At 50.4% G+C, this 27,949-nt stretch overlaps 1 protein-coding gene across 3 annotated transcripts in view; it reads left to right on the plus strand.

The window, feature by feature from the left end:
* Positions 1 to 27,949, plus strand: part of NRAP (nebulin related anchoring protein) — a 188,470-nt gene that overhangs the window by 114,635 nt on the left and 45,886 nt on the right. For all 3 annotated transcript variants that reach the window (XM_073556640.1, XM_073556641.1, XM_073556642.1), the window contains 2 exons: positions 6,623 to 6,730; positions 6,882 to 7,193. In XM_073556640.1, the coding sequence (XP_073412741.1) occupies positions 6,623 to 6,730; positions 6,882 to 7,193 (420 nt within the window). The remainder of the gene's footprint in view (positions 1 to 6,622; positions 6,731 to 6,881; positions 7,194 to 27,949) is intronic.

A 27,949-nucleotide genomic window follows, 5' to 3' on the forward strand; every position in this document is an offset into this window, starting at 1 on the left:
AAATGCTGTAGATATAGTATATCTTGACTTCAGCAAAGCATTTGACAAAGTCTCTCATACAATCCTTATTGAAAAAATGACTAAGTATGGAATGGACAAGGCAACTGTTAGGTGGATTCATAACTGGCATAGTGATCGGACCCAAAGAGTGGTCGTAAATGGCTGCACATCCAGTTGGAAGAATGTCTCAAGTGGGGTACCACAGGGCTCTGTCCTGGGCCCTGTATTGTTCAACATCTTTATCAACGATTTAGATGAAGGAATTGAGGGTAAACTGATTAAATTTGCTGATGACACAAAGCTAGGAGGGATAGCTAATACTAGAGAAGAGAGAGAGAGGATTCAAAAAGATTTAAATAAACTGGAGAAGTGGGCAGCAACTAACAGAATGGTTTTTAACAGGGAGAAATGCAAAGTACTACATCTGGGCAATAAAAATGAAAAAAGCATATATAGAATGGGAGGAATAGGGCTAAGTGACAGCACATGTGAAAAAGACTTGGGTATACTAATAGATCACAGACTGAATATGAGTCAACAGTGTGATGCAGCAGCAAAAAAGGCAAATGCAATTCTAGGATGTATTAACAGAAGCATACAGTCTAGATCACGTGAAGTAATTATTTCCCTCTACTCCTCTTTGGTCAGACCTCATCTGGAATATTGTGTCCAATTTTGGGCACCAAATTTTAAAAAAGACATCAACAAACTGGAGCAAGTTCAGAAAAGAGCGACCAGAATGGTGACCGGTCTGCAAACCCTGTCTTATGAGGAAAGGTTGCAGGATTTGGGAATGTTTAGTTTGCAAAAGAGAAGACTGAGAGGAGACTTAATAGCTGTCTACAAATATCTAAAGGGCTGTCACATTGTAGAAGGATCAACTTTATTCTCATTTGCACAAGGAAAGACTAGAAGCAATGGGATGAAGCTGAATGGGAGGAGACACAGATTAGATATTAGAAAAAACTTTTTGACAGTTAGAGTGATCAATGAGTGGAACAGGCTGCCACGAGAAGTGGTGAGTTCTCCTTCAATGGAAGTCTTCAAACAGAGGCTGGACAGACATCTAACTGGGATGATTTAGCGAATCCTGCTTTGAGCAGGGGGTTGGACCAGATGGCCCAGGAGGTCCCTTCCAACTCTACGATTCTATGATTCTATACTATCTGACCATAGGTCCTGCCTATCAGGGGTATGAACATTGTCTCGTTATGGTGGACCATTTCACCAAGTTTGCCGTGGTCACCCCCACTTGAGACCAGACAGCGGAGTCGGCCGCCTATGCGATTTGCAAAAACTTTATCCAAGTGTATCGCTGCCCGCAACGAATACATTCGGTCCAAGGAGCGTGCTTCCTAGGAAGAGTCATGGAAGAACTACATCATCTCTACGTTATCGATAAGTCTCTGACTACACCATAGCACCTGCAGGGAAACGGAGCCTGTGAATGATTCAATTGGATCCTAATCCAAATGCTGCGTACCCTGGAGAGCGACCGAAAGGCCCGCTGGCCTGAATACGTCCCTGAGCTGGTGTGGCTATATAATAACCGGGTGCACCGAGTGACTGGCTACACCCCCTACTCATTGCTGTTTGGACGGGAAGGCAAAGGAATCACGGAAGTGGAGTTAAACCCGGAGGAACCTCTACCCTGGACTGGAGTATCCTCGTGGGTCCGAAACCACCGGCACCGGCTGCAGACCCTCTGTTAGGAATCTGGGTCATTCTATGCAGATGCAGCAAGCCAGATTCTCACATTTGTCTCCAGAAGCTGTCCTTTTTCCCTGCTTCTGAGCATGCTCACGGGACTAGCTCTCATTGGAGTTCAGGAGTCAGGTGCTCAGGTCCTGCTCCTGATTTGATTGGTTATGCTCGGGGCTCTGGAGGTTTCCGGCAGGTCCCGTACGCTATAAAAAGCGCGCATGGCCGCTATGCCATGCACTAGGATTTTCCATACTTGCTGCTGTGTGTTTGGTGATGGATGCTTGGACTGGTGAATGACTTATTAAGAAACCCCTTCCCTCTGATAATACGAATGTGTGAGTGATTGGGATACAGCCAGTGTGCGCGCTAGCGCCAGCGCGCTCAAGCATCCTCTGTTGCAGCAGCCTGCGTCCTGCATTGCGCCTGCTAACTTGCGCCTGCAGTCGTTTTGGCGTCCGCAGTTGCGACGCCGTGCACACGTCCAGTCACGGTAAGTCCTCTCTGCTGTAGTGACGTCTACAGCTACTCCGATCTTTGGCTACCGCACGTGTGCCGCTGAGTGTCTGTGAACTTAATACAGACCCAGCGTTTTTTGTATTTGTGTTCATGGGTGCAGCTCTGTGAATCTTTTAACAGAGCTTGCTTTTGTGCATCAGGTGCAGTTCTTCCCTGTGCACATTACCGTCCTTGTGCTCTGCCTATTTAGCAGCAGTTATTACACCTGCCGCACGGTGGACCCCAGGCAGCGAACACGCTTTATTTATATTTTTTTAAGCGTGTTCCGCCGCCGTAACATAATACTAGCGCCAGGGTCTGGCTAAAAATGGCAGATCAGCAGCAACTGTTGCAGTGCGTGCGACAGCTCGAGGCTCGCTTGACCACCCTTGAGAGGGCCCTCGCAGCTGCGCAGGCCACGGATGCTGCTGTCGATGCACTTACGGACGCAGTGGGACGTATGTCCGCCCTTGCGCCGACAGTTACCCGCCTCCCGTTACCTGAGAAATATTCTGGGGATGGCGCCTCCTGCAGGGGTTTTATCAGCCAGTGCTCGATCCATCTGGAGCTGCTGGCTGCACAATTCCCTACAGAACGGGCCAAGGTGGCCTTTATTATATCCCTACTGTCGGGCAAGGCGCTGGAATGGGCAACGCCACTTTGGGAGCGTGGTGACCCGGATGTTCGGACCGCAGCTAATCTGCTTACCGCTATTAAGCAGGTGTTTCTTGGTCCACGGGTTACCCACGATACCTCTCTCGAATTGCTGGCCTTGTCTCAAGGATCACTCTCAGTAAGCCAATACGCCGTCCGTTTTCGGACACTGGCGTCTGAGTTAGAGTGGTCTGACAAGGCACTCATCCCAGTTTTTTGGAGAGGACTAGCCGAGCACGTGAAGGATGCTCTCTCCACTAGAGAGATCCCCACCACTCTGGAGGAGCTAATCTCCATCTCCTCCCGTATTGACCTCCGTTTTTCGGAGCGTGGTTTGGAGCGTGCTCACACCAAACGTAGAGGTACTCCGGCTCCCAAATTTTTTGAGCCTTTTGATCTGCCCGAGCCAGAGGTTCTACCCCCCCGAGCCCATGGATGTGTCTCGCACCATTTCGGAGACATGTCCGGCGCAAGAGACCATGTGCGGTTGTCACCATCCGCCTGCTGCTTCTCAGGAAGACAGCGCCCCGCAATGGTCTGATTGCGAATCGGTTGTCGAGACTTTTGTCCCTCCTCGCCAGTGGCCTAAAGTTCTCGCATGGGCACACGCTCCCAATGCGGATGGCCATCGTGGCTATATGCAGACCACGAAGTCACTGGCCGGTTCATATTGGTGGCCGCACAGAGCTCGGAATGTAAAGAAATTAATTCGGGCATGCACCCTATGTGCTCGGGATAGCCTTCCTGAAAGGAGAGCGGCTACGCCCGCCGATACACGGCGGCCTTCTCCTAAAATTCCCATTGTTTCCCGGGTGTCCCTCCTGAGACCTGGTGATCTGGTCTCCCCCGATACCATCCTCATCTCCTGGTTTTCGGTTTCACCTACCGGGAGATCAGGCTCGCCTTTTGACGAGTCTGAGACCTGTGCTGCTGTCGGGCACAGGCTGGTGGATCGGAGGGTTCAGGGAAGAGGGGGCGTAATGTTAGGAATCTGGGTCAGTCTATGCAGATGCAGCAACCCAGATTCTCACATTTGTCTCCAGAAGCTGTCCTTTTTTCCTGCTTCTGAGCATGCTCACGGGACTAGCTCTAATTGGAGTTCAGGAGTCAGGTGCTCAGGTCATGCTCCTGATTTGATTGGTTATGCTCGGTGCTCTGGAGGTTTCCGGCAGGTCCCGTACGCTATAAAAAGTGCGCATGGCCGCTATGCCATGCACTAGTATTTTCCATACTTGCTGCTGTGTGGTGATGGATGCTTGGACTGGTGAATGACTTATTAAGAAGCCCCTTCCCTCTGATAATATGAATGTGTGAGTGATTGGGATACAGCCAGTGTGCGCGCTAGCGCCAGCGCGCTCAAGCATCCTCTGTTGCAGCAGCCTGCGTCCTGCATTGCGCCTGCTAACTTGCGCCTGCAGTCGTTTTGGCGTCCGCAGTTGCGACGCCGTGCACACGTCCAGTCACGGTAAGTCCTCTCTGCTGTAGTGACGTCTACAGCTACTCCGATCTTTGGCTACCGCACGTGTGCCGCTGAGTGTCTGTGAACTTTATACAGACCCAGCTTTTTTTGTATTTGTGTTCATGGGTGCAGCTCTGTGAATCTTTTAACAGAGCTTGCTTTTGTGCATCAGGTGCAGTTCTTCCCTGTGCACATTACCGTCCTTGTGCTCTGCCTATTTAGCAGCGGTTATTACACCTGCCGCACGGTGGACCCCAGGCAGCGAACACGCTTTATTTATATTTTTTTAAGCGTGTTCCGCCGCCGTAACACCCTCCACCGAATCGTCCATACAAAGCTCCAGGATCTAGAACACCCGGGGGGAGCGCTGCCCCCACCAATTGACTTCCAGGCTGGGGATCGGGTACTCGTACTAGATCAACGCCCCCAAAACAAGTTAGAACCACGGTGGGAGAAGAACCCGTACCGAGTGTTGCGCCGGATAAGCCCAGACGGGCCTGTGTATGAAATACAATCGGAAAGAGACGGTGCACCTCTCACTCGTACTGTGCACCGAAATATGTTGCGCCCCTGTGCGTCCACTGATCCCATGCGACCCGAGCCGATCACTCAGGTCCCCGACCCCCCGTCAACGGTCTGGGACCTGGATGACGAAGATGACTTCCCAGCCACATCCACGGGCTCTCCCAAGAAATGACATTGCAGCGGACGCAGTTAGCCTGCCAGAATCGACCAACCCACCACCATCCACCACCCCAGAAACTTAGACGCTCCGATCGGTCAACAGCTGGCAAACCCCCTGAACGTTACGAACAGGACCAGTTCGTATGGCGACAAGAACTGTCGTCTCCAAAGACTAATTCGAGTCTACTAAAGCCCTTGCCTGAGGACTGGCGAGCATACAGGGTGGGGGAGTGTGGGAGAGAGGGTCCCCGTCGAGTGTCCGGGTCGGAACCAAGGGGACCGTCACCTGGGTTCTGGGGGAAACTGTTTCCGGGGGACAGAGTTCAGGGACGGACTGCTGTGACAGACAGATGGGCTAGGGGAGAGACCAGTGTAAAGGAGCAGAGGAATTCCCGGGACGATGAGTCAGCAGAACGACACAGAAGGAGCAAGAGATCGTGGGAGCGACTGAGAGCCAGAGCGACTCACCAGAGCCAGGAAGGAGGCCAGAGACAGGAGGGATACTTACCCAGGACATCAGTGGGACAGCACCGAGACGACCGTCTGAGATCCGCTGCCCTGCGTCGACCAGCGGCCGCCGCTTTCTTCCAGCCTTCCAGCCCTTGGCTGCGGCCTGCCCGCGGTCATTCGCGGCCGTTGCCACCCCGCTCCAGCCCGCGGCCACTGCGGCCCCAGTTCAACCCACGGCTGTTGCCGCCTCCCCTCATCCCGCGGCTGCGGCCTACCCGCTCTCACCCACGGCCGCTGCGATCTCGCTCCAGCTCGCGGCTGCGGCCTGTTCCACGCCACCTGCAGCCGCCCTGTTCTCACCAGTGGCCACGGCAAGTACAGTACCGCTGGCGGCCACCACTGTCCCGCTCCGGTCTGCAGCAGGGGCCGGGCCTCTGCTGACCGCAGACTCCCCGTCGCAGCCGTTAGCTGCGCAGGCGGCCTGTCATTCGCCACCATACATCGCTGCCGCTTGCCCCAGGCCAGGGGCTGTGGCACAACCGTCCAAGGACTACGCTGGAGCCTATGGGGCTCCAGTGTCATCAGCGCGCCGGAGTGCGTGAAGTCTTCGTCACCGTCTCAGCAACTGGGCCCAGCAACTACGACGCCGAAAGACCACCAACCAGAATGGCGAGGGACGTCTGGACGGCTAAGTTGACTTTATAATTAAGGACCCGTAGTCGGCCATACCGCGGCCCTATAGTGACCGGCTGTTGCCGGAAGTAGTCGTGTTCTACCCGCTTGTGTGTACTTGTATAGAACCCCCTGCGAGGGCAACCCGTGTTACCCCTTTTGGTGATCAGGCCGGGACTGAGGAAAGTTCCCTCTGGTCTTTTAAACGTTAATATAGAAAGCACCTAATTGTCTCGCGACTCGTCACTGCATCCTGCGTACCTGCAATCACCACATTTGTGTCATCTGTGGTGTTACACAGGACTGCAGGTGACATCTACTACATTATCTGTACTCAGAGAGATATCACTGTGTTATCTGTGGCATTACATAGGACTGCTGGTGACATCTACATTATCTGTACTCAGAGAGCAATCACTGTGTTATCTATGGTGTTACATAGGACTGCAGGTAGCGGTGTGCGGCGGTCATACCTGCTTGTGATACATTTTCTATCCTCTGCAGATAAAGTACCGGGAGTCGTGGCTGAATGCTCGCGCTCATGGTCACAAGCTCACAATGGACGCTCTTCAGTTCCAGGCCGCCAAATCCTCGGGCTTTATCGCCAGTGATGTGAGTTCACACTGATGTGCGCTCTCTGCTGCGCTTTCTCTGCTGCGCTTTTTCCTGCGCTCTTTCCTGCGCTCTTTCCTGCGCTCTTTCCTGCGCTCTTTCCTGCGGTCTTGTGACTGCGTCTGTGTAATCTGACGATCTCTTATATTAGTACAAGTACAAGCACAATTATGTCGCCGAGAGAGGGAAACACATCGGCGCCCGCAGCATCCTCGACGACCCGAACATCCTGCGCTGCCTGCGAGTCGCCAAGTTACAGAGCGAGCAAGAATACAAGAGAGACTCCCAGAATCTGCACTCTCAGTATCACCTCTCCTCTGACATGGTGGACCTTGTGCACGCAAAGAGGGCGCAAGCGTTAGCCAGCGGCCAGGACTACAAGGTTCTGCTCCACCAGTACATCACCGAACCGGAGGACCTGAGGCTGCAGTGGGCGAAGCAAGCGCATCTGCTGCAAAGTGAGGTGAGACTGTTATGGGGGAACTGTGGATAACGCTCTGTTATGGGGGATCTGTGGATCATGCACTGTTACGGGGGATCTGTGGATGATGCACTGTTATGGGGGATCTGTGGATGTTGCGCTGTTATGGGAGATCTGTGGATGACGCACTGTTATGGGAGATCTGTGGATGATGCCCCCTTATGAGGGACCTGTAGGTAATGCACTGTTATGGGGGATCTGCGGGTGACGCACTGTTATGGGGGATCTGTGGATGACGCACTGTTATGGGGGATCTGCGGGTGACGCACTGTTATGGGGGATCTGTGGATGACGCACTGTTATGGGGGATCTGTGGCCGGCGCACTGTTATGGGGATCTGTGGATGATGCACTGTTATGCGGGATCTGTGGATGATGCCCCCTTATGAGGGACCTGTAGATAATGCACTGTTATGGGGGATCTGCGGGTGACGCACTGTTATGGGGGATCTGCGGGTGACGCACTGTTATGGGGATCTGTGGATGACGCACTGTTATGGGGATCTGTGGATGACACACTGTTATGGGGGATCTGTGGATGTTGCGCTGTTATGGGAGATCTGTGGATGATGCCCCCTTATGAGGGACCTGTAGATAATGCACTGTTATGGGGGATCTGCGGGTGACGCACTGTTATGGGGGATCTGTGGATGACGCACTGTTATGGGGGATCTGTGGCCGGCGCACTGTTATGGGGATCTGTGGATGATGCACTGTTATGGGGGATCTGTGGATGATGCCCCCTTATGAGGGACCTGTAGATAATGCACTGTTATGGGGGATCTGCGGGTGACGCACTGTTATGGGGGATCTGCGGGTGACGCACTGTTATGGGGGATCTGTGCCATGACGCATTGTTTTGGGGGATCTGCGGATGACACTGTTATGGGGGATCTGTGGATGACGCACTGTTATGGGGGATCTGTGGATGATGCCCCCTTATGAGGGACCTGTAGATAATGCACTGTTATGGGGGATCTGCGGGTGACGCACTGTTATGGGGGATCTGCGGGTGACGCACTGTTATGGGGGATCTGCGGGTGACACACTGTTATGGGGGATCTGTGCCATGACGCATTGTTTTGGGGGATCTGCGGATGACACTGTTATGGGGATCTGTGGATGATGCACTGTTATGGGGGATCTGTGGATGATGCCCCCTTATGAGGGACCTGTAGATAATGCACTGTTATGGGGGATCTGCGGGTGATGCACTGTTATGGGGGATCTGCGGGTGATGCACTGTTATGGGGGATCTGCGGGTGACGCACTGTTATGGGGGATCTGCGGGTGACGTGCTTGTCACGGGGTCCTTCTCCGATACCACACAATCAACAGAGCGAGGGAAGGGTGAACAATCCCAAGACCTTTATTACAGGCAAAATTAGAAGGTCCATAAACAATCCACCACACTGAGGATACAATAGTCCAGAACAAGAATGTAGTCCAGTAACAGGATAAAATGTCCAGGGAGACGAGATTCCAAAACTCTAGCACCAGAGGATAAAATGGGTCCTTCTCTCTGAAGTGCAGTCTATACACCATCGTCTCCACACAGGAACTGACTTCACCAGCTCCTGTTCTCCCCACCCCCTTCCTTGTGTCCAGGGGTAGTAAAACAGGTTGGGGCGTGTAATGGGGTCTACCAAGCTGGGGTACCTCTTTCAGTACCACCCCGTGTTTTCGTAGGTCCACTCTGCGTTGGCTGGAGTCTGAATGAATGACGCTGGCTGGAATTCCTTGGTTACATGGGCGCATATAAAAGATCACTGCTTCTCCACGTATTTCCAGTCTGACAACACTTTACTCACAGGACACAGAATATATCACACAGATACAGAGGGCCGGCCAATAGAAAAGCGGCAGGCCAGACATGCATTACAAAAGCCGCAGGTGGCCGGAGCCTGCCGATGTTTACTGTGTAAATTACAAAGGTGGGGGGAGGGCGGACAAAAGGAGAATATCGTGTCCCCTCTGCCCAGGGGCGCAGCCTGTGAACTGATGCATTAGGGACATGCATCTCACATGGAACCTATTATACATGCATATAACTGCACAACATATTCTGGGTGCTGAGTAGTTCTGTAACACGTAACACGGCTCCCCTTTTCAGCGACGCGATCGGCATACAGAGTCTGATCCTCAACGGATCGGTTTGGGGATGACCAGAGTTTATGGGGTTGGTACCGTTTTGTTTGCCGGGTCTGTGGTGGATGGTGAAGTCCACAGGTTGTAGGGCTAAACTCCACCGCAGCAATCTGGCGTTGTCTCCGGAGACCCGATTAAGCCAGACTAGGGGATTATGGTTCGTTAGGAGGGAAAACTGTCGTCCATACAAATATGGTTGCAACTTCTTGAGTGCCCATACTACCGCCAGGCACTCCTTCTCGATGGCCGCATAGCTTACTTCACGGTGCAGTAGTTTCCGACTCAGGTAAGCTACCGGGTGTTCTTGGCCATCCGGCCCGACTTGGCTCAGTACTGCCCCCAATCCAAACATAGAAGCGTCTGTGTGAACAAGGAAACGTTTAGTTGGATCGGGTATGGCCAATACAGGGGTATTGGTGAGGGCGTCCTTTAGTTGGCGGAAGGCTTCCTCACACTCTGAGGTCCAGGTTACCTGGCGGGGTTGGTTCTTACGGGTCAGATCAGTGAGGGGCTTGGCTACGCTGCTGTAATTGGGAACGAATTTCCTGTAATACCCTGCTGTCCCTAGAAACGCCATGACCTGGGTTTTAGTGCGTGGGATGGGCCACTTGGCTATGGCCTCAATCTTGGCTGGTTCTGGTCGCTGTTTCCCACTTCCCACCCAATGCCCTAAATACTGAACCTCTGCTTTGCCCACGTGACACTTGTTTGGGTTCAGGGTGATTCCGGCCTGGTGGATCCTGTCCAATACTGTCTCTAGGTGATTTAGATGCTCTTCCCATGTCGCACTGTAGATGGCGATGTCGTCCAGGTAGGCACAAGCATAGTCCTGGGGACCATCCAGAAGCCGGTCAGCCAGCCTTTGGAAGGTCGCCGGGGCATTCTTCATCCCGAATGGCATAACTCGAAACTGGAATAAGCCGAACAGGGTGACAAATGCCGACTTAGGAATAGCGTCAGGACTAAGGGGAATCTGCCAGTAGCCTTTGCATAGATCGATGGTGGTCAAATACTTTGCCCCCGCCAGCCGGTCTAACAACTCATCCACACGCGGCATGGGGTATGCATCCGTCACTGTTTTCTCATTGAGCCTACGATAGTCTACACAAAACCGTGTAGTCCCATCCTTCTTGGGCATTAACACTACGGGGGATGCCCAGGGACTATCTGACTCTTAAATGACCCCTAAACGCAGCATCTCTTGTATTTCTTGTCGCATCCCCTCTCGCACAGACTCAGGGACGCGGAAGGGGTTTTGTCGCAGGGGGGTCTGATCCTGGGTCTCAACCTTGTGTTGTGCCAGGCGAGTGTACCCCGGTCTCCCCGAAAACATCCTCTGTCGCTGCCTCAACAACTCCTCCGCCTGCTGTCTCTCCCGGGCGCCTAGGTCTTCACCCAAGTGTACCTGGTCCCATGTTTTAGACTGAGTCCTTTCCTCTAAGACATCCGGCAAGGGAAGTCCGGACTGGGTTTGGCTAACGGCCCTATCAGATCGACCGCTACTCGGCTAAATGGTTCCTCCACAATGGGGAGGGGGCGTAATTTGGCCTTGCATCGATCCCCCCTCTTGCCAATGCGCTGGCAACTGTCACAGGTCTGGCAGTACTGACGAACATCATAGGTTACCCCCGGCCAAAAGAAGTTTTTTGTGTCAGATGATGCCTGGTGCGACTGACGCCGAAGTGCCCGGCTAAGGGTATGTCATGAGAGATTCGCAGTAGCTCCTGCCTATACTTCTTGGGAACTACCAGCTGTTGTTTTATAGTGGGGCTCGTCCCTGTGTGGTGCTGCTCTGTGATCCGGTAGAGGAGTCCCTGCTTCCATACAAACTGTTCCCCTTCCAGTACCCCTCTCCCCTCCTGTGCCTTCCCACGATATCCCTCTAATGAAGGATCCTCAAGTAACTCCCTCTTAAATTCATCTGGGGTGGCCCAAGAAATGTGTCTGGCTATGGGAATACGTGTAGGGCTGGGATGTCTTACCTGGGCCTCCTCTGAGTGTGATTCCGCCTCCGCAGCTCGAGCTTGTCTCCAGGTGGTCACAGGATAGGTCTCAGCCAGAGGGGCCACCGAGAATGCAGACAACATGGGCCCCAAGTCATTTCCCAGCAAGACGTCTGCAGGCAAATCCTCCATCAAGCCGACCTCAACAAGGCCATCCCCGACTCCCCAGTTCAGGTGAATCCTGGCAGTGGGCAGTCGATGTATGGCTCCCCCTGCTACACGAACTGCCACTGTCCGGTCCGTCTTCTCTTGGTCCTGGACAAGATGAGGCTTCACAAGGTTCAAAGTTGCTCCGGAATCTTAGTCCCTGCATACGTTTCCCATTAACCCACACGACCTGTCGATGCTGTTGTCGATTATCTGCCCGGGCTGCCTGCACGGGGTCTACTTCATGCAGCACTTCCTCCATCTCTTCCACCCCTTGGTTAGTCGTAGCCCCCAATGCCGGGTCAGCTTCGCCTTGGTAGCAGTGTACAGCAGCCCGGCTGAAGGTAGCTGTTTCCGCCTTTGGCCACTGGATATGCTGAGTCTGGTTGGGGCATTGTCTTTGCAGGTGGCCCAGCTGACGGCAGGTGTGGCATCGCGCCCCAGGGGGACTGTGGTAGGCCGGGTTTCTAGCTGGTCCCCCTACAATCTTCGGTGGTTTGGGGCCCTCCAGGTCCATGGGCGGGCCCCTAGTGACCATCTTTGATCCGGACAACTGCGGCCTCCTGGCATCATGATGTTCATCGGCCAGACGAGCGGCTTCCTCAAGAGTCGTTGGCCGCCTGTCCCGAAGCCATTCCTGTGTCTCGGGGGTTAGTCCATTAAAGAATCATTCTAACAAGAAGAGCTGGAGGACGTCCTCCTTAGGCTGTGTGCACACGCTGCGGATTAGGTGCGGATTTTGTAAAATCCGCAGGTGAAACCGCAGGTCAAAAGACCTGCGGTTTTACCTGCGGATTGCTCTGCGGTTTTGCCCTGCGGTTCTTCATCTCCTCAATGGAGGAGATGGCAAACTGCAGGGGAATCCGCAGAAAGAATTGACATGTCAATTCTTTCTGCGGATTGAAAACCGCAAATAATCCGCGCGGAAAATTCCGCACCGTCTGCACTGCGGTTTTTGATTCCCATAGGGAATCATTGTACTGTACACCGCAGCAGAAACTGCTGCGGGTCGGCAGCGGCCAAAACCGCTGCGGAACTGCAGCAAAATCAGCAGCGTGTGCACACAGCCTTAGTGGTTGCTTGGCTCCCTTGTACCCACTGTAGCAGTGACCGCCGTAATTTACAGGCCCATTCAGCATGGTTATCGGTTATGCGTTTTATAAGTCCGCGGAACTTTTGGGGGTATGCCTCTGGTGTCAGCGCATACCAGGCCAAAATCACTTCTTTGATCCGCTCATAGTCCATACAGTCCTCATCAGGTACCGTGCGATAGGCGTCCGATGCCCGGCCTGTCAGCTTGCTGGCCAGAATCTGAACCCGTTCCTCCGGCTTCACTTGATGAAGGGCAGACAGCCGCTCAAAGTCCTGCAGAAAGCCATTAATGTCTTCCTCTGCCTCCCCCAACTGTCGGAAGGCATTATACTGAACCTTTTTGTGGCTTACTGTTGAAGGTACCTGGTCGAAGGCCAGAGCTCCCCCTGCTCGCTGACTCTCCTCTCTCTGCTCTGCCATCTCCATCTTGGCCAGCTCCACTTTGGTCCGCTCTGCCATCTCCATCTTGGCTAGCTCTATCCTGGTCCGCTCGGCCATCTTTTCCTTCAGATCAGTACGCACATCAGCCATCACCTCTCATATGATCTCTACCGCAGGGTTTAGGCCATAGAACGCCAGTCTGTTCTTTACCTCCCTCTGGAATTCGGTCTCCTCCACATTCACATTGGGGGGCGCTGCACTGTCGTGTTCCATGATGGCTGCTATCAAATCCGCTTTTGTTTTGTTGCTGGCGATCAACCCTCGGGCTTCCAGGCTTCCACCAGATCTTTTAATGTAGTCCTCTTTAACTTCTGGTAGTTGTTTTCCATTCATTCCTTTTCTCCTGTAGAAGGGGTATCAAATCCCGCTGTCTGCCACCAGTGTAACGGGGTCTACCCAAGCTGGGGTACCTCTTTCAGTACCACCCCGTGTTTTCGGAGGTCCGCTCTGCGTTGACTGGAGTCTGAATGAATGACGCTGGATGGAATTCCTTGGTTACATGGGGGCATATAAAAGATCACTGCTTCTCCATGTATTTCCAGTCTGACAACACTTTACTCACAGGACACAGAATATATCACACAGATACAGAGGGCAGGCCAATAGACAAGCGTCAGGCCAGACATACATGTACATTACAAAAGCCGGAGGATGCAGATGTTTACTGTGGGAATTACAAAGGTGGGGGGAGGGCGGACAAAAGGAGAATATTGTGTCCCCTCTGCCTAGGGACGCAGCCTGTGAACTGATGCATTAGGGACATGCATCTCACATGGAACCTATTATACATACATATAACTGCACAACATATTCTGGGTGCTGAGTGGTTCTGTAACACGTAACAGGGCAGTTTCCAGGCCTCCCAGAGGAGAACAAAGGAGCCTTGGGGATTAAAGAACTACAAGGGGTCATCAAGAGATAGACACAGTCAGGCTATAGACATACAAGAAAAACACTCTGAAAATAAGTGAAATAGAAATATACACAAAATGACATCCACATAACATATCACACCATCACAACCTCCCCCCCCCCATAATAAGTGAGCACGCCATGAGGTCTACACAGACCTCTGGCCTGCTCACTTTAGTCCACATTGCTCAGTTATTTATAATTCCTTGTACAGTGGCAGGGGTAGGTCGGCCTGGGGAGCCTATGGTTCTTCTTGTCGAGACAGACCATCGGCGTTCTGGTTTTTAGCTTTCCCGCTTGTATTGGATGGAGAAGCTGTAGGGTTGTAAGGACAAGCTCCACCGCAGCAATCTTCCATTGTCCCCTGATACGCGATTCAGCCATGTGAGGGGGTTGTGGTCTGTAACAATTGTAAAGTCTCTGCCATACAAGTAGGGCTGCAATTTTTTTAGCGCCCATACGATGGCAAGGCACTCCTTTTCAATAGTGGCATAGGCAACTTCCCGATCCAGTAGTTTCCAACTGGCAAAAGCAACAGGATGCACTTCTCCGGCCGCGTTCACTTGGCTAAGTACTGCCCCAATCCCAAAGGTGGATACATCTGTCTGCACGAGGAACCTGCGTTTATAATCCGGGGCAGCCAAGACAGGAGCAGTGACGGGGGCAGTCTTTATCGCTGAAAAGGCATCCTCGCATGCCGTCGTCCACGTCACATTCCTAGGCATGTTCTTGCGGGTCAGGTCGGTTAGGGGGCTTAGCCAAGGTGCTGAAGTTAGAAACAAATTTGCGATAGTAACCCGCAGTTCCTAAAAATGCAAGTACCTACTTTTTAGTCTGGGGTCTACACCAGTTGCTAATGGCTTCCACCTTGGCAGGCTCAGGCCTTAGTGTCCCACCCCCTACTCTATGCCCGAGGTACTGCACCTCAGCCATCCCTATTTGGCACTTATCAGGGCGAATGGTCATTCCTGCAGTAAGGATACAGTCCAGCACTATGCCCAAGTGTTTAAGATGTTCCTCCCAGGTTGTGCTAAAAATGGCGATGTCGTCTAAGTAAGCACAGGCAAAGTCCTGACATTGTTGTAACAGTCGATCCACCAGTCTCTGGAAAGTAGCGGGGGCAGTTTTCATCCCAAAGGGCATTCCCAGGAACTCATAAAGCCCAAATGGAGTAATGAAGGCTGAGCGCTCCCGAGCGTCCTCCGTTAGGGGTATCTGCCAGTACCCCTTGCTCAAGTCTAACGTGGTCACAAATTGGGCACTGGCCAGACGATCCAATAGATCATCAATCCTGGGCGGATGTGATTGTGACGTTCTGACTCTTTGTATCTCACAGTCTCGGATGTGATTGTGACGTTCTGACTCTTTGTATCTCGCAGTCTCGGATGTGATTGTGACGTTCTGACTCTTTGTATCTCGCAGTCTCGGATGTGATTGTGACGTTCTGACTCTTTGTGTCTCGCAGTCTCGGATGTGATTGTGACGTTCTGACTCTTTGTATCTCACAGTCTCGGATGTGATTGTGACGTTCTGTCTCTTTGTGTCTCGCAGTCTCGGATGTGATTGTGACGTTCTGACTCTTTGTATCTCGCAGTCTCGGATGTGATTGTGACGTTCTGACTCTCTTTGTATCTCGCAGTCTCGGATGTGATTGTGACGTTCTGACTCTCTTTGTATCTCGCAGTCTCGGATGTGATTGTGACGTTCTGACTCTTTGTATCTCGCAGTCTCGGATGTGATTGTGACGTTCTGACTCTCCGTATCTCGCAGTCTCGGATGTGGTTGTGACGCTCTGACTCTTTGTATCTCGCAGTCTCGGATGTGATTGTGACGCTCTGACTCTTTGTGTCTCGCAGTCTCGGATGTGATTGTGACGTTCTGACTCTTTGTATCTCACAGTCTCGGATGTGATTGTGACGTTCTGTCTCTTTGTGTCTCGCAGTCTCGGATGTGATTGTGACGTTCTGACTCTTTGTATCTCGCAGTCTCGGATGTGATTGTGACGTTCTGACTCTCTTTGTATCTCGCAGTCTCGGATGTGATTGTGACGTTCTGACTCTCTTTGTATCTCGCAGTCTCGGATGTGATTGTGACGTTCTGACTCTTTGTATCTCGCAGTCTCGGATGTGATTGTGACGTTCTGACTCTCTGTATCTCGCAGTCTCGGATGTGATTGTGACGTTCTGACTCTTTGTATCTCGCAGTCTCGGATGTGATTGTGACGTTCTGACTCTTTGTATCTCGCAGTCTCGGATGTGATTGTGACGTTCTGACTCTTTGTATCTCGCAGTCTCGGATGTGATTGTGACGTTCTGACTCTTTGTATCTCGCAGTCTCGGATGTGATTGTGACGTTCTGACTCTTTGTATCTCGCAGTCTCGGATGTGATTGTGACGTTCTGACTCTTTGTATCTCGCAGTCTCGGATGTGATTGTGACGTTCTGACTCTTTGTATCTCGCAGTCTCGGATGTGATTGTGACGTTCTGACTCTCTGTATCTCGCAGTCTCGGATGTGATTGTGACGTTCTGACTCTTTGTGTCTCGCAGTCTCGGATGTGATTGTGACGTTCTGACTCTCTGTATCTCGCAGTCTCGGATGTGATTGTGACGTTCTGACTCTTTGTGTCTCGCAGTCTCGGATGTGATTGTGATGTTCTGACTCTTTGTATCTCGCAGTCTCGGATGTGATTGTGACGTTCTGACTCTCTGTATCTCGCAGTCTCGGATGTGATTGTGACGTTCTGACTCTTTGTGTCTCGCAGTCTCGGATGTGATTGTGACGTTCTGACTCTTTGTATCTCGCAGTCTCGGATGTGATTGTGACGTTCTGACTCTCTGTATCTCGCAGTCTCGGATGTGATTGTGACGTTCTGACTCTCTGTATCTCGCAGTCTCGGATGTGATTGTGACGTTCTGACTCTTTGTGTCTCGCAGTCTCGGATGTGATTGTGACGTTCTGACTCTCTGTATCTCGCAGTCTCGGATGTGATTGTGACGTTCTGACTCTTTGTGTCTCGCAGTCTCGGATGTGATTGTGACGTTCTGACTCTTTGTATCTCACAGTCTCGGATGTGATTGTGACGTTCTGACTCTTTGTGTCTCGCAGTCTCGGATGTGATTGTGACGTTCTGACTCTCTGTATCTCGCAGTCTCGGATGTGATTGTGACGTTCTGACTCTCTGTATCTCGCAGTCTCGGATGTGATTGTGACGTTCTGACTCTTTGTGTCTCGCAGTCTCGGATGTGATTGTGACGTTCTGACTCTTTGTATCTCGCAGTCTCGGATGTGATTGTGACGCTCTGACTCTCTGTATCTCGCAGTCTCGGATGTGATTGTGACGTTCTGACTCTTTGTGTCTCGCAGTCTCGGATGTGATTGTGACGCTCTGTCTCTTTGTATCTCGCAGTCTCGGATGTGATTGTGACGCTCTGACTCTCTGTATCTCGCAGTCTCGGATGTGATTGTGACGTTCTGACTCTTTGTGTCTCGCAGTCTCGGATGTGATTGTGACGTTCTGACTCTTTGTGTCTCGCAGTCTCAGATGTGATTGTGACGTTCTGACTCTTTGTATCTCGCAGTCTCGGATGTGGTTGTGACGTTCTGACTCTTTGTGTCTCGCAGTCTCGGATGTGATTGTGACGTTCTGACTCTTTGTATCTCGCAGTCTCGGATGTGATTGTGACGTTCTGACTCTTTGTATCTCGCAGTCTCGGATGTGATTGTGACGTTCTGACTCTCTGTATCTCGCAGTCGCGGATGTGATTGTGACGTTCTGACTCTTTGTATCTCGCAGTCTCGGATGTGATTGTGACGTTCTGACTCTTTGTATCTCGCAGTCTCGGATGTGATTGTGACGTTCTGACTCTTTGTATCTCGCAGTCTCAGATGTGATTGTGACGTTCTGACTCTTTGTGTCTCGCAGTCTCGGATGTGATTGTGACGTTCTGACTCTTTGTGTCTCGCAGTCTCGGATGTGATTGTGACGTTCTGACTCTTTGTGTCTCGCAGTCTCGGATGTGATTGTGACGTTCTGACTCTCTGTATCTCGCAGTCTCGGATGTGATTGTGACGTTCTGACTCTTTGTATCTCGCAGTCTCGGATGTGATTGTGACGTTCTGACTCTTTGTATCTCGCAGTCTCGGATGTGATTGTGACGTTCTGACTCTTTGTATCTCGCAGTCTCGGATGTGATTGTGACGTTCTGACTCTCTGTATCTCGCAGTCTCGGATGTGATTGTGACGTTCTGACTCTTTGTATCTCGCAGTCTCGGATGTGATTGTGACGTTCTGACTCTTTGTATCTCGCAGTCTTGGATGTGATTGTGACGTTCTGACTCTTTGTATCTCGCAGTCTCGGATGTGATTGTGACGTTCTGACTCTTTGTATCTCGCAGTCTCGGATGTGATTGTGACGCTCTGACTCTTTGTATCTCGCAGTCTCGGATGTGATTGTGACGTTCTGACTCTTTGTATCTCGCAGTCTCGGATGTGATTGTGACGCTCTGACTCTTTGTATCTCGCAGTCTCGGATGTGATTGTGACGCTCTGACTCTTTGTGTCTCGCAGTCTCGGATGTGATTGTGACGCTCTGACTCTTTGTGTCTCGCAGTCTCGGATGTGATTGTGACGTTCTGACTCTTTGTATCTCGCAGTCTCGGATGTGATTGTGACGTTCTCTCTTTGTATCTCGCAGTCTCGGATGTGATTGTGACGTTCTCTCTTTGTATCTCGCAGTCTCGGATGTGATTGTGACATTCTGACTCTTTGTATCTCGCAGTCTCGGATGTGATTGTGACGTTCTGACTCTTTGTATCTCGCAGTCTCGGATGTGATTGTGACGTTCTGACTCTTTGTATCTCGCAGTCTCGGATGTGATTGTGACGCTCTGACTCTTTGTATCTCGCAGTCTCGGATGTGATTGTGACGTTCTGACTCTTTGTATCTCGCAGTCTCGGATGTGATTGTGACGTTCTGACTCTCTGTATCTCGCAGTCTCGGATGTGATTGTGACGCTCTGACTCTTTGTGTCTCGCAGTCTCGGATGTGATTGTGACGTTCTGACTCTTTGTATCTCGCAGTCTCGGATGTGATTGTGACGTTCTGACTCTTTGTATCTCGCAGTCTCGGATGTGATTGTGACGTTCTGACTCTTTGTGTCTCGCAGTCTCGGATGTGATTGTGACGCTCTGACTCTTTGTATCTCGCAGTCTCAGATGTGATTGTGACGTTCTGACTCTTTGTATCTCGCAGTCTCGGATGTGATTGTGATGTTCTGACTCTTTGTATCTCGCAGTCTCGGATGTGATTGTGACGTTCTGACTCTTTGTATCTCGCAGTCTCGGATGTGGTTGTGACGTTCTGACTCTTTGTGTCTCGCAGTCTCGGATGTGATTGTGACGTTCTGACTCTCTGTATCTCGCAGTCTCGGATGTGGTTGTGACGTTCTGACACTTTGTATCTCGCAGTCTCGGATGTGGTTGTGACGTTCTGACTCTTTGTATCTTGCAGTCTCGGATGTGATTGTGACGTTCTGACTCTCTGTATCTCGCAGTCTCGGATGTGGTTGTGACGTTCTGACTCTTTGTGTCTCGCAGTCTCGGATGTGATTGTGACGTTCTGACTCTTTGTATCTCGCAGTCTCGGATGTGGTTGTGACGTTCTGACACTTTGTATCTCGCAGTCTCGGATGTGATTGTGACGTTCTGACTCTTTGTATCTCGCAGTCTCGGATGTGGTTGTGACGTTCTGACTCTTTGTGTCTCGCAGTCTCGGATGTGATTGTGACGTTCTGACTCTCTGTATCTCGCAGTCTCGGATGTGGTTGTGACGTTCTGACACTTTGTATCTCGCAGTCTCGGATGTGGTTGTGACGTTCTGACTCTTTGTATCTTGCAGTCTCGGATGTGATTGTGACGTTCTGACTCTCTGTATCTCGCAGTCTCGGATGTGGTTGTGACGTTCTGACTCTTTGTGTCTCGCAGTCTCGGATGTGATTGTGACGTTCTGACTCTTTGTATCTCGCAGTCTCGGATGTGATTGTGACGTTCTGACTCTTTGTATCTCGCAGTCTCGGATGTGATTGTGACGTTCTGACTCTCTGTATCTCGCAGTCTCGGATGTGGTTGTGACGTTCTGACACTTTGTATCTCGCAGTCTCGGATGTGATTGTGACGTTCTGACTCTTTGTATCTCGCAGTCTCGGATGTGATTGTGACGTTCTGACTCTCTGTATCTCGCAGTCTCGGATGTGGTTGTGACGTTCTGACACTTTGTATCTCGCAGTCTCGGATGTGATTGTGACGTTCTGACTCTTTGTATCTCGCAGTCTCGGATGTGATTGTGACGTTCTGACTCTCTGTATCTCGCAGTCGCGGATGTGATTGTGACGTTCTGACTCTTTGTATCTCGCAGTCTCGGATGTGATTGTGACGTTCTGACTCTTTGTATCTCGCAGTCTCGGATGTGATTGTGATGTTCTGACTCTTTGTATCTCGCAGTCTCGGATGTGATTGTGACGTTCTGACTCTTTGTATCTCGCAGTCTCGGATGTGATTGTGACGTTCTGACTCTTTGTATCTCGCAGTCTCGGATGTGGTTGTGACGTTCTGACTCTTTGTGTCTCGCAGTCTCGGATGTGATTGTGACGTTCTGACTCTTTGTGTCTCGCAGTCTCGGATGTGATTGTGACGTTCTGACTCTTTGTATCTCGCAGTCTCGGATGTGATTGTGACGTTCTGACTCTTTGTGTCTCGCAGTCTCGGATGTGATTGTGACGCTCTGACTCTCTGTATCTCGCAGTCTCGGATGTGGTTGTGACGTTCTGACTCTTTGTGTCTCGCAGTCTCGGATGTGATTGTGACGTTCTGACTCTTTGTATCTCGCAGTCTCGGATGTGATTGTGACGCTCTGACTCTTTGTATCTCGCAGTCTCGGATGTGATTGTGACGCTCTGACTCTTTGTATCTCGCAGTCTCAGATGTGATTGTGACGTTCTGACTCTCTGTATCTCGCAGTCTCGGATGTGATTGTGACGTTCTGTCTCTTTGTATCTCGCAGTCTCGGATGTGATTGTGACGCTCTGACTCTCTGTATCTCGCAGTCTCGGATGTGATTGTGACGTTCTGTCTCTTTGTATCTCGCAGTCTCGGATGTGATTGTGACGCTCTGACTCTCTGTATCTCGCAGTCTCGGATGTGATTGTGACGTTCTGACTCTTTGTATCTCGCAGTCTCAGATGTGATTGTGACGTTCTGACTCTCTGTATCTCGCAGTCTCGGATGTGATTGTGACGCTCTGACTCTTTGTATCTCGCAGTCTCGGATGTGATTGTGACGTTCTGACTCTTTGTGTCTCGCAGTCTCGGATGTGATTGTGACGTTCTGACTCTTTGTATCTCGCAGTCTCGGATGTGATTGTGACGTTCTGACTCTTTGTGTCTCGCAGTCTCGGATGTGATTGTGACGTTCTGACTCTTTGTGTCTCGCAGTCTCGGATGTGATTGTGACGTTCTGACTCTTTGTATCTCGCAGTCTCGGATGTGATTGTGACGCTCTGACTCTTTGTATCTCGCAGTCTCGGATGTGATTGTGACGTTCTGACTCTTTGTATCTCGCAGTCTCGGATGTGATTGTGACGTTCTGACTCTTTGTATCTCGCAGTCTCAGATGTGATTGTGACGTTCTGACTCTTAGTGTCTCGCAGTCTCGGATGTGATTGTGACGTTCTGACTCTTTGTATCTCGCAGTCTCAGATGTGATTGTGACGTTCTGACTCTTTGTATCTCGCAGTCTCAGATGTGATTGTGACGTTCTGACTCTTTGTATCTCGCAGTCTCGGATGTGATTGTGACGTTCTGACTCTTTGTATCTCGCAGTCTCGGATGTGATTGTGACGTTCTGACTCTTTGTATCTCGCAGTCTCAGATGTGATTGTGACGTTCTGACTCTTTGTATCTCGCAGTCTCAGATGTGATTGTGACGTTCTGACTCTTAGTGTCTCGCAGTCTCGGATGTGATTGTGACGTTCTGACTCTTTGTATCTCGCAGTCTCGGATGTGATTGTGACGTTCTGACTCTTTGTGTCTCGCAGTCTCGGATGTGATTGTGACGTTCTGACTCTTTGTGTCTCGCAGTCTCGGATGTGATTGTGACGTTCTGACTCTTTGTATCTCGCAGTCTCAGATGTGATTGTGACGTTCTGACTCTCTGTATCTCGCAGTCTCGGATGTGATTGTGACGTTCTGACTCTTTGTATCTCGCAGTCTCAGATGTGATTGTGACTTTCTGACTCTTTGTATCTCGCAGTCTCAGATGTGATTGTGACGCTCTGACTCTCTGTATCTCGCAGTCGCGGATGTGATTGTGACGTTCTGACTCTTTGTATCTCGCAGTCTCGGATGTGATTGTGACGTTCTGACTCTCTGTATCTCGCAGTCTCGGATGTGATTGTGACATTCTGACTCTTTGTATCTCGCAGTCTCGGATGTGATTGTGACATTCTGACTCTTTGTATCTCGCAGTCTCGGATGTGATTGTGACGTTCTGACTCTTTGTATCTCGCAGTCGCGGATGTGATTGTGACGTTCTGACTCTTTGTATCTCGCAGTCTCGGATGTGATTGTGACGCTCTGACTCTTTGTATCTCGCAGTCTCGGATGTGATTGTGACATTCTGACTCTTTGTATCTCGCAGTCTCGGATGTGATTGTGACGTTCTGACTCTTTGTATCTCGCAGTCTCGGATGTAATTGTGACGCTCTGACTCTTTGTATCTCGCAGTCTCGGATGTGATTGTGACGTTCTGACTCTTTGTATCTCGCAGTCTCGGATGTGATTGTGACGTTCTGACTCTTTGTATCTCGCAGTCTCGGATGTGATTGTGACGTTCTGACTCTCTGTATCTCGCAGTCTCGGATGTGATTGTGACATTCTGACTCTTTGTATCTCGCAGTCTCGGATGTGATTGTGACGTTCTGACTCTTTGTATCTCGCAGTCTCGGATGTAATTGTGACGCTCTGACTCTTTGTATCTCGCAGTCTCGGATGTGATTGTGACGCTCTGACTCTCTGTATCTCGCAGTCTCGGATGTGATTGTGACGTTCTGACTCTTTGTGTCTCGCAGTCTCGGATGTGATTGTGACGTTCTGACTCTTTGTATCTCGCAGTCTCGGATGTGATTGTGACGTTCTGACTCTTTGTGTCTCGCAGTCTCGGATGTGATTGTGACGCTCTGACTCTTTGTATCTCGCAGTCTCGGATGTGATTGTGACGCTCTGACTCTTTGTATCTCGCAGTCTCGGATGTGATTGTGACTTTCTGACTCTCTGTATCTCGCAGTCTCGGATGTGATTGTGACGTTCTGACTCTTTGTATCTCGCAGTCTCGGATGTGATTGTGACGTTCTGACTCTTTGTATCTCGCAGTCTCGGATGTGATTGTGACGTTCTGACTCTTTGTATCTCGCAGTCTCAGATGTGATTGTGACGTTCTGACTCTCTGTATCTCGCAGTCTCGGATGTGATTGTGACGTTCTGACTCTCTGTATCTCGCAGTCTTGGATGTGATTGTGACGTTCTGACTCTTTGTGTCTCGCAGTCTCGGATGTGATTGTGACGTTCTGACTCTCTGTATCTCGCAGTCTCGGATGTGATTGTGACGTTCTGTCTCTTTGTATCTCGCAGTCTCGGATGTGATTGTGACGTTCTGACTCTTTGTGTCTCGCAGTCTCAGATGTGATTGTGACGCTCTGACTCTTTGTGTCTCGCAGTCTCGGATGTGATTGTGACGTTCTGACTCTTTGTATCTCGCAGTCTTGGATGTGATTGTGACGCTCTGACTCTTTGTATCTCGCAGTCTCGGATGTGATTGTGACGTTCTGACTCTCTGTATCTCGCAGTCTTGGATGTGATTGTGACGCTCTGACTCTTTGTGTCTCGCAGTCTCGGATGTGATTGTGACGTTCTGACTCTTTGTATCTCGCAGTCTTGGATGTGATTGTGACGCTCTGACTCTTTGTATCTCGCAGTCTCGGATGTGATTGTGACGTTCTGACTCTTTGTATCTCGCAGTCTTGGATGTGATTGTGACGTTCTGACTCTTTGTATCTCGCAGTCTCGGATGTGGTTGTGACGTTCTGACTCTCTGTATCTCGCAGTCTCGGATGTGATTGTGACGTTCTGACTCTTTGTATCTCGCAGTCTCAGATGTGATTGTGACGTTCTGACTCTTTGTGTCTCGCAGTCTCGGATGTGATTGTGACGTTCTGACTCTTTGTATCTCGCAGTCTCAGATGTGATTGTGACGTTCTGACTCTTTGTATCTCGCAGTCTCGGATGTGATTGTGACGTTCTGACTCTTTGTATCTCGCAGTCTCGGATGTGATTGTGACGCTCTGACTCTTTGTATCTCGCAGTCTTGGATGTGATTGTGACGTTCTGACTCTTTGTGTCTCGCAGTCTCGGATGTGATTGTGACGTTCTGACTCTTTGTATCTCGCAGTCTCGGATGTGATTGTGACGTTCTGACTCTCTGTATCTCGCAGTCTCGGATGTGATTGTGACGTTCTGACTCTTTGTATCTCGCAGTCTCGGATGTGATTGTGACGTTCTGACTCTTTGTGTCTCGCAGTCTCGGATGTGATTGTGACGTTCTGACTCTTTGTATCTCGCAGTCTCGGATGTGATTGTGACGTTCTGACTCTCTGTATCTCGCAGTCTCGGATGTGATTGTGACGTTCTGACTCTCTGTATCTCGCAGTCTCGGATGTGATTGTGACGTTCTGACTCTTTGTATCTCGCAGTCTCGGATGTGATTGTGACGTTCTGACTCTTTGTGTCTCGCAGTCTCGGATGTGATTGTGACGTTCTGACTCTTTGTATCTCGCAGTCTCGGATGTGATTGTGACGTTCTGACTCTTTGTATCTCGCAGTCTCGGATGTGATTGTGACGTTCTGACTCTTTGTATCTCGCAGTCTCGGATGTGATTGTGACGTTCTGACTCTTTGTGTCTCGCAGTCTCGGATGTGATTGTGACGTTCTGACTCTTTGTATCTCGCAGTCTCAGATGTGATTGTGACGTTCTGACTCTCTGTATCTCGCAGTCTCGGATGTGATTGTGACGTTCTGACTCTCTGTATCTCGCAGTCTTGGATGTGATTGTGACGCTCTGACTCTTTGTATCTCGCAGTCTCGGATGTGATTGTGACGTTCTGACTCTTTGTGTCTCGCAGTCTCAGATGTGATTGTGACGTTCTGACTCTCTGTATCTCGCAGTCTCGGATGTGATTGTGACGTTCTGACTCTTTGTGTCTCGCAGTCTCAGATGTGATTGTGACGCTCTGACTCTTTGTGTCTCGCAGTCTCGGATGTGATTGTGACGTTCTGACTCTTTGTATCTCGCAGTCTTGGATGTGATTGTGACGCTCTGACTCTTTGTATCTCGCAGTCTCGGATGTGATTGTGACGTTCTGACTCTTTGTGTCTCGCAGTCTCAGATGTGATTGTGACGTTCTGACTCTTTGTATCTCGCAGTCTCGGATGTGGTTGTGACGTTCTGACTCTCTGTATCTCGCAGTCTCGGATGTGATTGTGACGTTCTAACTCTTTGTATCTCGCAGTCTCAGATGTGATTGTGACGTTCTGACTCTTTGTGTCTCGCAGTCTCGGATGTGATTGTGACGTTCTGACTCTTTGTATCTCGCAGTCTCAGATGTGATTGTGACGTTCTGACTCTTTGTATCTCGCAGTCTCGGATGTGATTGTGACGTTCTGACTCTTTGTATCTCGCAGTCTCGGATGTGATTGTGACGCTCTGACTCTTTGTATCTCGCAGTCTTGGATGTGATTGTGACGTTCTGACTCTTTGTGTCTCGCAGTCTCGGATGTGATTGTGACGTTCTGACTCTTTGTATCTCGCAGTCTTGGATGTGATTGTGACGTTCTGACTCTTTGTATCTCGCAGTCTCGGATGTGATTGTGACGTTCTGACTCTCTGTATCTCGCAGTCTCGGATGTGATTGTGACGTTCTGACTCTTTGTATCTCGCAGTCTCGGATGTGATTGTGACGTTCTGACTCTTTGTGTCTCGCAGTCTCGGATGTGATTGTGACGTTCTGACTCTTTGTATCTCGCAGTCTCGGATGTGATTGTGACGTTCTGACTCTCTGTATCTCGCAGTCTCGGATGTGATTGTGACGTTCTGACTCTCTGTATCTCGCAGTCTCGGATGTGATTGTGACGCTCTGACTCTTTGTGTCTCGCAGTCTTGGATGTGATTGTGACGTTCTGACTCTTTGTGTCTCGCAGTCTCGGATGTGATTGTGACGTTCTGACTCTTTGTATCTCGCAGTCTCGGATGTGATTGTGACGTTCTGACTCTCTGTATCTCGCAGTCTCGGATGTGATTGTGACGTTCTGACTCTTTGTATCTCGCAGTCTTGGATGTGATTGTGACGTTCTGACTCTCTGTATCTCGCAGTCTCGGATGTGATTGTGACGTTCTGACTCTTTGTATCTCGCAGTCTCGGATGTGATTGTGACGTTCTGACTCTTTGTATCTCGCAGTCTCGGATGTGATTGTGACGTTCTGACTCTTTGTATCTCGCAGTCTCGGATGTGATTGTGACGTTCTGACTCTTTGTATCTCGCAGTCTCAGATGTGATTGTGACGTTCTGACTCTTTGTGTCTCGCAGTCTCGGATGTGATTGTGACGTTCTGACTCTTTGTGTCTCGCAGTCTCGGATGTGATTGTGACGTTCTGACTCTTTGTATCTCGCAGTCTCAGATGTGATTGTGACGTTCTGACTCTCTGTATCTCGCAGTCTCGGATGTGATTGTGACGTTCTGACTCTTTGTGTCTCGCAGTCTCAGATGTGATTGTGACGTTCTGACTCTTTGTGTCTCGCAGTCTCGGATGTGATTGTGACGTTCTGTCTCTTTGTATCTCGCAGTCTCGGATGTGATTGTGACGCTCTGACTCTTTGTGTCTCGCAGTCTCGGATGTGATTGTGACGTTCTGACTCTTTGTATCTCGCAGTCTCGGATGTGATTGTGACGCTCTGACTCTTTGTATCTCGCAGTCTCGGATGTGATTGTGACGTTCTGACTCTTTGTATCTCGCAGTCTCGGATGTGATTGTGACGTTCTGTCTCTTTGTATCTCGCAGTCGCGGATGTGATTGTGACGTTCTGACTCTTTGTGTCTCGCAGTCTCGGATGTGATTGTGACGTTCTGACTCTTTGTGTCTCGCAGTCTCAGATGTGATTGTGACGTTCTGACTCTTTGTGTCTCGCAGTCTCAGATGTGATTGTGACGTTCTGACTCTTTGTGTCTCGCAGTCTCGGATGTGATTGTGACGTTCTGACTCTTTGTATCTCGCAGTCTCGGATGTGATTGTGACGTTCTGACTCTTTGTGTCTCGCAGTCTCAGATGTGATTGTGACGTTCTGACTCTTTGTGTCTCGCAGTCTCGGATGTGATTGTGACGTTCTGACTCTTTGTATCTCGCAGTCTCAGATGTGATTGTGACGCTCTGACTCTTTGTGTCTCGCAGTCTCGGATGTGATTGTGACGCTCTGACTCTTTGTATCTCGCAGTCTCGGATGTGATTGTGACGCTCTGACTCTCTGTATCTCGCAGTCTCGGATGTGATTGTGACGTTCTGTCTCTTTGTGTCTCGCAGTCTCGGATGTGATTGTGACGCTCTGACTCTCTGTATCTCGCAGTCTCGGATGTGATTGTGACGTTCTGACTCTTTGTATCTCGCAGTCTCGGATGTGATTGTGACGCTCTGACTCTCTGTATCTCGCAGTCTCGGATGTGATTGTGACGTTCTGACTCTTTGTATCTCGCAGTCTCGGATGTGATTGTGACGCTCTGACTCTCTGTATCTCGCAGTCTCGGATGTGATTGTGACGTTCTGACTCTTTGTGTCTCGCAGTCTCGGATGTGATTGTGACGCTCTGACTCTTTGTATCTCGCAGTCTCGGATGTGATT

This window comes from Dendrobates tinctorius, unplaced genomic scaffold (genome assembly GCF_039654945.1).
Source record: "Dendrobates tinctorius isolate UK_male_01 unplaced genomic scaffold, ASM3965494v1 ptg000236l, whole genome shotgun sequence".
NCBI classification, from domain to species: domain Eukaryota; kingdom Metazoa; phylum Chordata; class Amphibia; order Anura; family Dendrobatidae; genus Dendrobates; species Dendrobates tinctorius.